This window comes from Lemur catta, chromosome 14 (assembly GCF_020740605.2).
Source record: "Lemur catta isolate mLemCat1 chromosome 14, mLemCat1.pri, whole genome shotgun sequence".
Taxonomy (NCBI): Eukaryota; Metazoa; Chordata; class Mammalia; order Primates; family Lemuridae; genus Lemur; species Lemur catta.
Genome location: NC_059141.1, coordinates 25,560,108 through 25,575,013, shown reverse-complemented (window position 1 = coordinate 25,575,013; position 14,906 = coordinate 25,560,108). Strand labels below are relative to the sequence as shown.

Sequence of the window (14,906 nt, the reverse complement as noted above, 5' to 3'; positions counted from 1 at the left end):
TGGGGAGCTTTGCGATCCGGTGACAGGGTCTCGCCCCCAGGTTCTGAGGGGACTGACAGGAGTGCAGCTCAGCTGGGATGGTTGACACCTCCCAGGTGGCTCTGATGTGCGGCCTGGGTGGGGAACCGCTGCTCTCGGATCCCCAGTGGAGCACACTAAGAGCGTGGGAAGGGCTGGGCTTCGGAGACGCCTGGTGGGTCCTCTTGCCGGGGCCCCACGCTTGGTGAGAAGGGGCAAGTGTGCCCCTTCCTCTGGCATCCCGCCTGCCGGGCCACACTCAATGTCCCCCTTCCACGGTTCTCGTCTCTACTTCCCAGCCCTCCGGAGTCTTCCTTGGGACTCACCCCTTCTGTAGGCAGCCCTTGACACTGCTCCCTTCCTGACCTTGTCCCACATTAAAGAGTTTATCAGCCCATCAATTAATTGTGTCCTAATCCAATCTTGGCTTGGCTGGAGAGAGGGCAGTAAATCCAGCTGGGTAATCATGCCCTGATATTTGTGTGGGGATAATTACTATCGCTCGGGCCTCACTTGGTGGCACGATGAGATGAAAACCCATAAAACACCACTTGGGGCTGTGGCTCATTGTTTCTTGGCTGCACTGGGCTGGCCGCCCGCCAGCGTGTGGCCCCTGGCAGGGGCCCCAACCTCGTCCCCTCCCATTCATGCAGCTGGCAAGGCTCAACGTCACGACAGTTGAGGGGCTGGGTCCTGGCTGAGACTTGACACTGTGACCCAGGGGAGAGCCAGTGTGTGTGGTTGGAGGGCAGGGAAGGTGGTCCCACAGCCAGGCAGTCACTGGCTCCAGGAGGCTGGGAGGTCCCAGGCGGTGACTGCTCGGGTCTGAAGCGCAGGTCTCATCCAGAGCCAACACAAGAGGCTGCTGCCATCTGGAGGAGTCCAGTGCACGCCCGACCTGGCCCCACAGGGACACAGGGACCTCTGTCCTCCCGGGGGGTGCCATGGCCTGGGACTCCCGCATACGGCCCCACAGGAGTGGACTTCAATCTAGAGGGCCGAGATCCTGGGATCTGAGCCTGAGAAAACGTGAGCATCGGGGCAGGAACCACCTTCATCTGCAGCCCCAGGGACACGGCCCCCCATTCACGAGGCACTGAGCGAACACTGTGAGTCCAGCTCCTCACTGGGCTGAGGACACAGGATGGGGGAAAGCCACAGTGTCCTGACTACAAGGACGGTCTGGAATCAGACTCCTGGGTGTGAATTCTGGGACTTAACAAGCTGTGTGGCCTTGAGCCTCTTTGTGCCTCAGTTTCCTCAACCATGAAGTGGGATTTACCAGTTCCTCCCTAATCCAGGGAGTGAGACCTAAATGAAATAGTTAACGTCAACACTTAGAGCAGGGCCTGGCACAGAGTAGGTGCTTACGGATTAGTTGTCATCACACTGTTACTATCGTGTAGGCTTCTGGGCATCAGTTTCCCTCCTCCACTCCTCGTGTGCGGGACCTGGCTACTCAGAGTGTGGTCCCTGGCGCAGAGGCACCCTAGCCTGGGAGCGGGGCAGAAACGCAGGGCCTCGCCCCACCCCCCGGACCTGCCGAGTCAGTCCTGCATTTACACGAGACCCCAGGGGACTCGGGTGCACACTCCAGCGTGAGCAGCTCTGGGCTAGAACAGGCTCCATGAGCTCCCGGTCTGTCTTCCTCAAAGTTACATCCCCAGCGCCTCTAGTCAGGTACGGAGTGGGTGTTCGGCAAGAATTCGTGGGATGAATAAACGAGCTCAGCTGAAAGTAGTGGGGGGGCCTTGAAGGATTTCCAAGCATCTTAGAAAGCCCCCTGTGAGCCAGTGTGGGGTTCCAGGGCGGCTTCGGTTAGGGCATAACCCAGGGGACAGTGGTGAGCGCCCGCACCAGGGCGGGAGCAGCGGGGCGGAGGCGAGGGAGGGGTCACGAGGGCTGGGGGCTCGGCCTGGGAGGTGAGGAAGACAGTCTGGGAGAGCACTGGCCTCCTCTGGCCACTCCACCCATCTCCAGACCCCGGCCCTGGAGGTGAGAGCTATGAGCTCAGGCACAAGAGAAGGGGTCGTTCTGGGACCAGGGCAGGTCCCGGAGGCAGCAGGGACTGTGGCTGCGGCCAGGATCCCCAAGGCCCTCCCCCTAGTTGGTGCTGGGAGGGAGAAGGGGGGAAGCAGGAAGAGGCCTGAGGCCCAATCCCTACCTGAGAAGGCGTTGTTGGTGTTGAGGAAGTAGATCTCCTCACGGCCATCCCCGTCGATGTCGCAAGCTGTGACGCCGATGGCATTCCCCTGCCGGTCCCGCAGCGCGTAGTAGGGTGAGCTGCGCTCGTCCACCGCGATGTTCACCAGCCGCTTCTGGGCCCGGTCGTACTTCAGAACCAGGTTGGGGCCGTTGTACCTGGAGGGGAAGCCGGCAGCGCATGTTGGAGAGGAGCTGGGCCCACCCAGTCCCACCTGGCCAGAGCACTAGGCTCAGAGTCCTCCTGGACACACTGTGGGGCAATTCAGAACCAGAGTGTTCCTGGCGAACCCTCCCCAGCCTTACCTGGGGGGGTCCCTGAGTCCCTGAACCAGACACCGGCCCAGGCAAAGTGAGAGCCAGCTGTGCCTGTGTGGGACATGCTATAAGGAGCAGGGTGGTGGAGGGGAGTGGGCAGCTTGTGACAAGCCCTCACCACAGGCTTCACTGAAGAAAATAAAAACCTCCCTGACATTTACCTTGCCCACTTCAATATATAATAAAAATCACTTTCAACATTTGATCTTGTGAATTTAAATCTAACAATAACTAATGAGGTTCATCAGGGAAACTGAAGCTCAGAGAGGTTGAGTGCCCTTCCCAAGATAACACAGTAAGCAACAGGTGCTGGGACTTGAACCCAGGCCCTTCCTGCTATGCCAAGAACCCTTGTGTGAAAGAGCCACGGAGGAGCAGAAGGCTTTGCTGTTAAGGTTTGAACAACTCTTTTCTGCCACAAACTCCCAGCATTTAAACAGTAGCTTGGAGTTAGCATCTCAGATGGGTGAATACGAACACATCTGAAGTTATTAGATGGAGCTGCTGGATCTTTCTCCAAGGCACTCAGGACAAAAGATTACCGAGCCCGTCACTCCTCATGTCTCCTGTTATCTCCTGTGTCTATACCACCTCCTCGCTGCACTGAAGCCTCAGGTATGATCCTGCCTCAGGGACTTTGCACTTGCTGTTCCCTCTGCCCAGGATGCTGTCCCTCCAGATATGCCCAAGGCTGGCTCCCTGCTCCTCCTTCAGGCCCGTGTTCAGCTGTTCCTTCTCAGCGAGGCCTTACCTGCTCCTGCTCTCACAGTGTGCAAGCGCCACGCCACCCTGCACTCTTCGTCCCTCACCACTGCCCTCTTCCTGCAGCTTTGACCCCAGCTGGCAACTCTCTGTCCTCTTGTTCATCTCTTCCTTCTCTGTCTGGTCCCACAAGAATATCGGCTCCAGGAGGGCAGGACTTTTTGTCCATTTTGTTCCCCAGTGCCTGGCACACAACAGGTGCTCAGTAAATATTTGCTGGATGATTGAAAGAATGAAACCTCAGAGCTCACGTCTGAGTCATAAAAGCTTAGATATCCCACGGTCGACTTCTTCCCGTCACCTTTGCCTCTGGAGCACTGCAGGAAAGCAGTGTGCCCAAGGTCACCCCCGGGTAGCACAGTCACAAATGTCTGAGGCCTCCTCCTGTCTCCTGGGAGCATCAGCTTGCCAGGCTCTCCAAAGGAACCCGGCCAAATCCCATCCACGCAGTGCCCGACCTCTTGCCCACGGTTCAGCCTGAGTGTGCTCTTCCTCAGTGAAGCCCAGGTGCCGGCCGGCCCCTGCACCGCTCCCAGCTGGGAACACCTGGGCAGGGCAGAAAGAACTCTCCAAGGTCTTGGAGACAAATCGCTTCTTTCTTTCCTGAAACACATCCAACCTGCCCTTTCCTTCGTCCCCAGGATGCAGAAGCCGGTGAGGTTTGGGGGATGCTAAGCAGCTGGCCGGGTGCCTCCTGGCACCCTCAGGGTGTGACAGGAGAGAAGGAGCTCACCGGGCCGAGTCAGCGCCCACTGATGGAAGCCTGTGCCTTAGGCACTCTGACAGAGTGTCTGAGGGCTGCGCCTCGAGGGCGCGGCGTGACCTATGGAGACCTGTCTACGCCGCCCGCTGGGGAGACAGAAAGCTTGGGTTCCAGCACTGTCAGCAGCTGGCTCCAGCCCTCGGGGACAGGAAGTGCCTGGTGAGGGCTAAACACCAGGCCCGAAGCCTCGGGTCTTCTGTTCCTCCATCACTGCCGCCCCTCGTGAGACGGCTCTGTTCACAGAGAGCTTGGCCTTGTTAGGGGCACTTTCACGTGCATCGTCTCACTTAAGCCCCGCATAATCCCAGAAATAAGGTAGGGAAGGCGTTTTTCTAGAAAAGGAAACTAAAGTGAGGTCCAAGTTTACACAGCTCGTAAGTGGCAGCGCTGGGCCTCTGTCTCCAGGGCCCAAATCCTTTGTTCTTTCCACACTGCCTAAGACACCAACACTCAGTCCTGCGACCCTGAGAAATGCCCGAGAACTTCATGTAGATGTAGACGGTGGAGATAATGATAATCCTACATCTCCACAGCACTTTACAGTTTACAAATCACTTTCTCATCCTTGATCTCATTTGCTTCTGAAGGGTCCTAGCTCTGCCAGAGGTTGGGTTGGTGGCCTTGGGTGGGTCAGTTCCCCCCTCCCTCTAGGCTCTGGGTTTCTCTTCTGTGAAATGAGAGGGCTGGACTAAATCAGAGGGTCACAAAATGCATGCACAAATGCGGCCATCGGTGTGGCGCTGGGCCCTCCACTCTCAGTTTCAAGCAGGGCATTTCTGTGCTGACGCATTTTATTTTATGCATCACATTCCACAGCACTTGTTTGAGCAAAGGATTCCAGAGCCAGAGTTTAAAGGCTCTGTGGGTCCCTGAGTCTGTACCCTTCTGAGATGAGCAGAGCAGGTGTCCCCTCCCCCAGGCTAAGCTGGGGAGCTGCTGCATGAAGCCCAGCATCGACACCCCTCCTTTACACCCTCTGCCCCTTGGCTCTCCCTGAATGTCTTTACCACCCCTGAAGCCAGCTCCCAGCGGGAGGCGAGGGACACGGCCTCCCACATGTTGGAGGCCAGGCCTTTTGCCCTGCGTCTGGGGTGCTGGGCTACACACAAGGTTCCTGCATGTATGGCAGTGACCTTGGGGAAGCAGATGGCCCTGGCTCATCCCTTCTTGAAGAATGTGGGGGGTAGTTTCAGGGCACCCACTAAGGGGATCACAGGCTGGGTCAGATTCTTCAATCTGTTGCAGAGTGAGCACATGCCATAGAGGCCTCCCCAAATCTACATGGTGGCCTGGGATGAATCCTGACACTCGGGCCCTCCCCCGAACCCCTCAATCAACCCCTAGGGACTACAGACACAGAGCCAAACCAGCAGCTCCTAGGCTGGGGTCTCAACACCCCATGGTGCAAGGCCGGGGGCAGAGCATGGAGTTGCCACTCCCTGCACCCACCCAGGCCGCCCTTCACTGCGCCTGCTGGGCTGACAGCCGGAGCCCTCCCAGTCTTCTCCCCCAGGAGGAGCAGCCTCACTCCCTCCCCCTCTTCTGCAGGAGCTGACGCTCCAGTTTGCTTCCTCGCCTTCCGCTGAATACTCTGTCCTTTCGGGCTCTTGTGGCTTTGCTCAGCTGCAGCCGCCCTCTCCCGTGCAGAATGTTCTCCCACCCTCCCTCCCGTCCTCCCACGAAGCTGCCCCGGCTGCCCCGGCTGGCTGTGACCTTCTCTTCTCTGGATACCCACAGCGTTTTGCGCCGTGTTTATTCCTGCGAGGGCAGAGCTGTCTGTGTTCCAGCATCGCTTCCCTCATTAAAACATATGCTTCTTGCGCCCAGGAAAAGTGGCTGCATCTCTGCATTTGCCGTGCCTGAAGCCACGGTGGCACACAGCAGGTGCTCACCCAGCGTCTGCTTGATGCAAGAGTGAGTGAGCGAGCGAGTGAGTGAGTGAAGGAGTGAAAATAGCCGTGGGCAGCAGTAGGAGAGCAGTCGCCATGTGCCAAGCACTACTCTAAGCACTTTATACCCACTATCTCATTCCATCCTCACGACAGTCCCAGCACACGGGTTTTGTTGACATCCCCATTTTACAGATGTGGAGACTGAGGTGCGGAGGTTCGATGACTCGCCCACAATCACTGCAGCGTCAGTGCCCAGCTGACCAGCCTGGGGAGATGGAGCTTCCTGGGATTACAATTTCCTCTCCCTGACACCTGCCAGAGATTTGGGGCCACTTGTAGAAATCCAGGAGGCTTTGAGGCTCAGTTAAACAGAGCAAGGAAGCAGAACAAGGTCCCGCATTCCTGGAAAGCAGTTGTGGCTTCCTAATGTCAAAGGATGGGCCAGCAGGCAGAGGGACTGGCTTGGTGGCAACTGTAAAATCTGCTTGAGAGACACCATCAAGGGCACAACCGGTGCTGTGAGTGTCAGTTCACGGGGACAGCGCTGCTGCTGGGAGGATGGGGCCTGGGGCCGGGCCAAGGGCAGCTGGGGGTGGGGTCCTGGCCCTGCCACTGCCTGGCTCTGACCTTGAGCTCGTCACTCAATTCCTCTAAGCTCCAGCGTACTCACCTGTAACTGGGGCTGCCATACACCTCACAGGATGGGCGCAAGGACCAAGTGCAAGAGTGTGTGTGACAACACTTGGTAAACTGTGAAGAGTCGCACAATCCGAAGTTATCATCATTATTGGGAAAAAAAAAAGCAACCCCGAGGCACCATCTCTCACTGTCTGCTGATCATGCTGACAGTTTCCAAACACACTCTAGTATTTCTCCTCCTGAAGTACCCACCCTGATCACTCATCCTCCGCAGGTATCTTTCCTTAGTCCCTTTATAACCAAGCTTCTCAAAGCAGTTGTCTTCACGAGGCGTCTCCACTGTCCCACTGCCCCTGTCACTCTTCCTTTCCCCCAACTCTGCCAACGCCGCTCTTGCTACTGTCATGGGAGGCTTCTGTGTGGCCACATCTCAGGGCACTCTTTCTGTCCTTATCCCCCTGGCCCCTCAGCTGTATTCGGCTCATCCCTGCTCCCCATGCCTCTGCCCCGCTCTCCCCTCTGAGAGTACTGTCCTTGCCGGCTCTAGCGTGCCACCCTCTGGTTCCTGCCCTCTCCCGGCTTCTGTCCTTTCCCCTCTGCACCCTCGCACTGTTGGCATCCCCAGGCCTGGCCCTGGGCCCTCTTCTCTTCCCTCTGCTTTCACTAGGGGACAGCAGTCGTTCCCACGACAGACAACTCCCAAATTCATGTCTCCAACCCAGGTCCCAGTCCCAGCTCAGACCCACATATCCTACCGCCCGCCTGACGTCTCTCCTTGCACGGCCCACAGCCGTCGCTGCTGGGACATGTCCAGATGGGACTGTTGATGGCGCAACCCCTCCCTCCCCGACATGAGCACCCTAAGGCCGGGAGCCTGGCGTCAGCCTTGGTTCTCCCTCCCCCCACCCCGTGTTCACATTGAATCCGTCAGCTCATCCTGTCATTTCCACCTCCTAAGATATTTCAGACCCTTCTCTTCTTTCCTCCCTCACCACCACTGTGTCTGGAGAGCTTCCTTTTTCTGTTTCCTCCCTCACCTGCCCCTCCCCAAATCTAATTCCACCGTAGCCAGAGCCATCCTTTTAACACATAAATCAGATCATTCCATGCTCCTGCCTAAAACCCTTTGGTGGCTTCCCATTGTGTGGGAATGAAGCCCAGACCCGTTATCTCTCCTTGCCCCTCTCCTGGCCCGGGAGCCCAGCGTGGTCTGCTCCCGGCCTCCTCCAGCCATGCCTCTCCTTTCCGCTCCTGACAGCCCAGCGGGCACGTCCCCAGGTTCTTGCAGAACTGCCCCCTGCACCCGGCCCTCTGCCTCCACTGCCCTCCTGCTCGGTCCTTCTCGCCCTTAGGTCTCGCCCTCAACGCCCCCCGCCCCCAAGAGACCTTCTCCCTCATTGTATTCTCATCACTGCACCCATCCAGGCCCTGCTCTTGCTTGTTCTTGGATTCATTGCCCGTTTCTCCCAGTAAACTGTGGGCTTCGGGAGGGCTGGGGCTGTGACTGTTCTGTCCACTTTTCTCTCCCCAACCCCCTGCGAATGCTGAGCGCTCAGTAAACACTTGCAGGGAGAACAGAAGAGAAGCCTGTGGAAGGTGCAAGAAGCTGAACAGAAGGTTGACTGAGCCACCAGTCTCTCGTTTGGCCTTTGAACCTGCACTCTCATTAACTCCCGAAAGATATGCACGAACAGAGTAATGACGAAGAGCTGCCAGCACCAAGAATTGGTGTCCCGGGGGAGGGGAGAGAAATAACAAAATGTTAAGGATACGGAGGATCGACTTCTGTTCTGTTTAGAATCACTGACCCATGGCAAGGAGATCACACAGACGACCACATAAGGGGAAGCCAGATAAAAGGATGCAATAATTGAGTACCAACTTATATACCAGATGCTGTGCTAAGCAATTTACATATGATATCTCACTTATATAAATAGAAACTTTTTTTAGATTTGAAAGATATGTTAAATATGCCATTTTGAAAATTAAGAACAGGAATATTATTTTCATTAAAGCATTCTTTCATTAAAAAGTTAAAAAAAATTCAACATAGTAGTCAAGGGAGAGAGGCAGGGCAGAAGAAGAGCTAGATGTGTGTACACGAAGAATGCAAGATAGAAACACACGGAATACACAAAAAGGGGGAATAAACCCTATAAGCCAAGAGAGGAAAACAGACATAAACACAGATAAAGAGGCAGACCCACACAGAAACGGAGACCATGGAGAGGGGGTCTGCAGAGCTACAGAGGCAAATGCAGAGACCCCAGGAAGACTCAGTCTCGGACACAGCAACAGGACTCCAAGATGTTGTCACAGAGAAACAAACCCATCTTGTGGCCATTTGGGGCATTTCCTCTAAAGATTTTTTAAAGATGGGTTGCATTTTCACAACTAGGGCATAAAAGAGTTTTTTAAAACTTGGTCACTTTAATACTCTTATTTTATACATAAAGAGAGTTTTAGGCTGGGCTTGGTGGCTCACGCCTGTAATCCTAGCACTCTGGGAGGCCAAGGTGGGAGGATCGCTTGAGTCCAAGAGTTTGAGACCAGCCTGAGCAAGAGTGAGACCCTGGCTCCAAAACAAAAAAAAAGAAAGTGAGTTTCAGAGAAAAGCCGCTTTATAAAAGTCAAACATCTAATCATTAGATAAAATAAACTAAAAGACAAATTTATCCCTTGCTCTAAAGCAGAAACCAGCAAACTGTAGCCTGTGGACCAAATCTGGCCTGCTGCCTATTTTTGTAAATAAAGTTTTATTGGAACATAGACAGGCTCATTCATTTACATATTCTCTACGGCTGCATTGGCTAAACAACAGAGTTGAGTAGTTGCAACAGAGTGTATGGTCCCAAACCTGAAAATATTTACCATCTGGCTCTTTACGGAAAAAGATTGCCAACCCTGGTCTAAAGGGTTGTCAGCCTTATCTTTAAGAGTGTGTTGAAAGTTTTAAGTGATCATTATCGAGACAGAACAAAAAATCAGAATACAGTTTAGTAAAAATTAATTTGGGGCCAGTACTTAGGAATACACAGTTTCCTGAAACAAGTATTTCAGGGAGAAATGCTTGGATGTGTGGAAGATGTTAGGTCTTAGGATGGACATTGCGAGGTAAGATAACCTTCGGGGAGTAAAGGGACTGAGAAGAAAGAGTCACTTAAGATGAACAGTGTTCAATCGAAGGCTAAGAAATAAATAAGAACATGTGCACTCCAAGTGAGGTAAGTGGTAGATCGTCTCTAAAAATGGTCACTGCCATTTCCTTTCCTCTCTGTATGCATGTGTGTCTCCACCATCGAGAGGTGGAGTCTGTTTCTCCCCCTGTTGAATTTGGGCTGGCTTCGTGACTCGCCTTAACTGGCAGGATGTGGTGGGAGTGATGTTGGGCCATTCAGGCCTAGCAGTTTCCACTTTGTCTCTGGGGGAAGCCAGTAACCACGTAAGCAATTTGACTACCCCGGGGACTGCTCTGAAGAAGCCCAGACTAGCCCCGTGGAGAGGCACATGGTACAGCGCCGAGGCATCCGACGCATGAGCAAGGACTTCTCAGACCTTCGTTCTAGCCGGTCGACAGTCACACGCAGCTGCTAAGTGCAGCCAAGTGAGCGACACCAGCTCTTGTCACGTGCAGCAGAAGAGCCACCCGCAGGAGCTCTGCCCAGATTCCCGACCCACAGAACTGTGAGAAATAATAAATTGTTTTTAAGTCTTTAAGTTTTTAAAAGAGAAAGCAGATAATGATGACCTATCATCTCACACCTAAGGGGAAGAGGAATTTATACCTGGAAAGTAGGAAAAAGGATTATTCAAAAATCAATGGAACTCTCCAGACTACCATTTGACTTCACAGTGGACAGGTCGCCCTCGGGGAGGCCTGGACCCAGCTGGGTTGGTACTTGGATCTCAGGGTATCTGTGCAGAGCCTGCGGGAGGAAGGGTGGGAAGAAATACAGGCATTCCAGAAACTCCTATTTTCTACTCCTCCTTATCTTCCTTCTTTCCTTTCTAGCCATATCTAAATGTTTCCCATTTTGAATGCACACCCTTAAGCATAGATCATTTCTTTGGAAATGTGTATAATGCTCTTTTTTTCCTTTTTACACATTTCATTCTTTGAGAGCCATTGAAGTTAAATAGGACCAGAAAACATATGGGAAGACATTCAAACAGGAGAGTCACAGATTGTATCCTGGAATAGCATCTATCCAGAGGCCACATATTGGTTTAGAAAAATAGAGGCTTTGGTAATGGGAGGGCCCTGGGCACGATGAGGAATCTAGGGTGGGGATTCCATAGGGAATAAATTGGGTGAGGTTGGAAAAACAACAACAACAACCAGAGTTGATCCTGATTTAGGACCCGGCCAGGGTGGACAAGACCCCATAAACAGAGGGCTCTATTGAAAAAGGTAACTTTAAGAAAAAAGAGGAAAACCTTTTATCCTAAGGGGTAGGTGGTTTTTTCAAGAATGGGATGTTTGGCACCGAAAGGTCAGAATAATCTGCAGTGATTAGTGTCTGTGTTCTGTAAAAACTCCACGCAGACTGATTGATTTATGCCTTGTTCTAAAAAAGATCTGTGCTCAGCATGTGCTCTGTGCCCTTGGAATTTCTTATATTTTGATGATCATAGAAGCACCCAGAAGGCAGAGACTATCACATGCAGCTGTACCCGCCACCACACCTAGGACAATGCCAGGGAAGAGCAGGTGCTCAGTCGGGTGTGTTGATCACGATGCAGACGACCATTCCTCAACATGTGTTTCCAGGAAAAGAGGAAGACAGGGAGGCAGGAATTCCATAAACTGTCAAAGAAGTGATTCCGGTGACAGATGGAGGCTGTGTTAATCAGGATTCTTTGGTTGCAAGTGACAAACACTCAACCTGAACTAGTCGAGGAATTTATTGGCTCAGATGTCCATACTGCAGGAGCGGCCAGGGTGCAGCTAGGCCTCCGGGGTGACTGGGACCTGGAAGTGGTCAGGACTTCCTCTTCCTTCTCTCTCCACCTGTGGACCTCATTCTCTCACACCATCCTCCTTCCCAAGGTTTCCACGGAGGCAGCACTCCCAGCCTCACATCTCAGCTTCAGCACCAGTGGGGAAGATGCTTTCTCTCCTCAGTTGCAATGTGAAAAACCCCAGGGAAGAGATCTGATTGGCTCAGATTGGGGCACCTGTCCATCCCAGAGGTAAGAGCTGGGAGCCTGTGGTTGGCAGAGCCTTTGACTAGTAGCAGAGCCACTGAGCGGCATCTCAGGAGCCAAGTATCTTTAGGAAGAGAAGTGCCAGGAAGTCATGATGGATGTGTCTCTAGGTGCCAGTGACTCATCTGGGTATGTACAATCTGGAGACAACCTGACCAGGGCTCCTGATGGAAGGCAATGCTTTCTTGGCACCACTGGGTCCCTGTATCCTCCAGACACTTCTCAAAGTCCCCCCCATTCCCCTCTGGAATCTCCAGAAAGAGGTAAACACAGAAAGTAGAGCAACTGTTTGACCCAGTGGGTTCTGTAAATGGGCCTGGTTATTGGCTTCCTGCCTGGTCCTCAAGACTGTGTTCCAGGAGCAAGCTGGGCTGCAGGGAGGCAGGAGGGCACCGAGAGTTGACAGCAACGAGGCCAGCAAGTTGATCACAGCGTCTGGCCAGAGCTCATCCACCTGCTGTGGATCCAGGCCAATCACTAACTGCGTGGTCACAAAACTTTAAATCTCTGCTCAAACTTTCTTTCCTTCATGCTGTGACTACCTAGAAGCTTCTAGCTAATAAGCTGTTTGTCTTTGTCTCTCTTTCAGTTGAGGAGGTCGGCCAATTTAGGGCAGAAGCCAATAGATGCTTCATTCATTCATTCATTCATTCTTCTTCTTTTTTTTTTTTTTTTGAGACAGAGTCTCACTCTGTTGCCCAGGCTAGAGTGCCATAGTGTCATCATAGCTCACTGCAACCTCCAACTCCTGGGTTCAAGGGATCCTCCTGTCTCAGCCTCTCAAGTAGCTGGGACTACAGGTGTGTGCCACCATGCCCGGCTAATTTTTCCATTTTTTTTGTAGAGCCAGGGTCTTGCTCTTGGCCAGGATGGTCTTGAACTTCTAGCCTCAAGAGATCCTCCTGCCTCAGCCTCCCAGAGTGCTAGGATTACAGGCATGAGCCACCATGCCTGGCCTCATTCTTCTTTAAGAGTAAAAAAAGATAAGTCTATCATTAACTTCATTCCACCCTCTAGGATCCATTTCTAGGTTGGCACATGGCTAGGTACTATGAAGGATACACACAGTGGCGTATGTTACAATTCTTTGCTCAGGGAGTCTCCAGCCTAGTCCGGCAAATAAGGAGTGACCTCAATCCTAAGCTTTCAGAGGAGGGAGAGGTCACTTTTGCCAGGGTAAAGTCTTCATAAAGAAGGTTTATTTGATCTTGAGCTTGAAGGAAGTACAGGATTTCAGTAAAAGATGTACGGGTCAGGCATTAATAAAAGCAATGGTGTGAGGAGGGAACAGAAAAGTACGTTTAGGGAATGCATAGGGGGCAGCGTAGCCGGACAACATGGAAATGTGTGTTGGACAGAAGTGGGAAATAGTGGGAGGCAGACCGGGAGGGCACACGGCAGCTAGGACTGTGGGAGATGTGGCATGCAAACTAAGGCTGCAGAATGCATGTGTAGGAAGTGGGGGGCCACTGGCAGAATCTGAGCAGGGTGCACTATTGTATCGATGCACTGTTTTGGAGAGCGCTGTTGGCTGTGGGCATGAAGGACTGGCCAAGGAAGAGAACTGAAACAATCGTGCATAATAATGGAAATTGATTCTGTGACATTCCCCTGAGTGATTCCAAAAGGCTCTTCTGAGCTAACTCAAGCAGGTGTCTGTTCCTTACAAGCAAATGACTCCTAAGACGGAGTAGAGGCAAGAAAGCACAGAAATCAGGAAAGCAAGGGTTAGAAAGAGAGGCATGGTCAACTGTCAAACGCCTTTGAGGGGTCAGAAAGGCCAAGGGCTGGAGGCAGCAGGTGGATCTGGCAATGTGGAAGCCACTGATGACCTCCCAGGAGGCTGTCTCCTTAGAGAGGAGAGGGGAGCTAGACCCAGGCACGTGGGAGTGGACGGGGCCGCCATGTGGATGACTCGCTGAGGACGAAAAGGACTCAGAAAATTGGCCAGGGGACATGGGGTTAAGTGAGGGTTTCACCAAGCTCTGAGGCCCGTGCATGTTTGTGGGCGTGAGGAAAAGCCCAGCGGGGCAGTGGATTCTCAGGGCACCAGCAAGATGCATAGGGGGAACGGGGTGTCATGTACCAGCTGACAGGTTAGGCCTGGAATTAAGAGGACAGGAAGCCAGGATGGGCAAGAAGATAGGACGATGTGAAAGAGAGTGATTCGAAAATGATGCCCAGGGACCCGGGTCTCCCCAGAGGTAAGTAAGGGGTGAGGTTCTCAGCTGAGAGGGTACAGAGGTCACAGCTTGAGAAAGGAGAAGTTGGAATAGCAAGAGGCTTAACCATGGCCATCGACTATGAGAGGTGGGATATTCAGGATCAGCCACCTCAGAGGGTGAAGCCAGGACAACTCGAGGAATGTGAGCTGCAGTGAGCTGCAGAAGGCAGGTGCTGGGAGCCGGTCCCACGGAGGAGAAGGGCCCTGCACCAGGACGGGGTGACCTGTGCAGGAGGGCCAGGCAGCGACCTGGCCAACAGGACCAGGGCAGAGGTGGTGCACGGCAAGGCGGCCTCAGGGACCTGAACCCGGGTGGGGTGGGCAGCCCTGCAGGATCTGGGGCAGGAGTTTAGGGTCTTGGGACCCAGGACAGGGGTCATCTGCCCTCGTTCCTGGGAAGTGGCTGGGTAAAAGTGGCAGAAGCATCTGCTCTCCACAGTGAGGCAGGCTCTGCGGGGGCAACACGGAGTGGCAGAGAGAGCACTGGGCTTGGAGTCACAACGTGAAGGCTGAGAGGCAGTATAGCTCCGCGGTGAGGCTGTCTGCCCGGACTCAGATTGCCGGAGGGCACATTCCTGCCCTGCAGCTCTCTGGCTGTGTGTGGTGCCCTCGGACAGGTCAGCCAACTGGGCCAAGCCTCAGTTTCCTCACGTGTGAATGAGGATGCCAACATCTGTTCCCATGCCATGGGGGTGCCAAGGATTAAGACAGCAACTGCAAAGGAGTTAATACAGTGCTTGGCACAGAGCAAATGCTCAATAAACATGCACTAGCGTGTCTGTCCTCTCACAATGGGAACTCCATAAATATTTTTGAAAGAATGAATTATTATTATTACCTATGTAGCCTTGAGCACAGGAACCTGTGAGCTGCACGG

At 53.3% G+C, this 14,906-nt stretch overlaps 1 protein-coding gene across 2 annotated transcripts in view; it reads right to left on the bottom strand.

Moving 5' to 3' along the window:
- CRTAC1 (cartilage acidic protein 1) overlaps positions 1–14,906 on the bottom strand; it is a 132,060-nt gene that overhangs the window by 45,771 nt on the left and 71,383 nt on the right. For both annotated transcript variants that reach the window (XM_045568692.1, XM_045568693.1), the window contains exon 3: positions 2,183–2,379. In XM_045568692.1, coding sequence (XP_045424648.1) covers positions 2,183–2,379 — 197 coding nt within the window. The remainder of the gene's footprint in view (positions 1–2,182; positions 2,380–14,906) is intronic.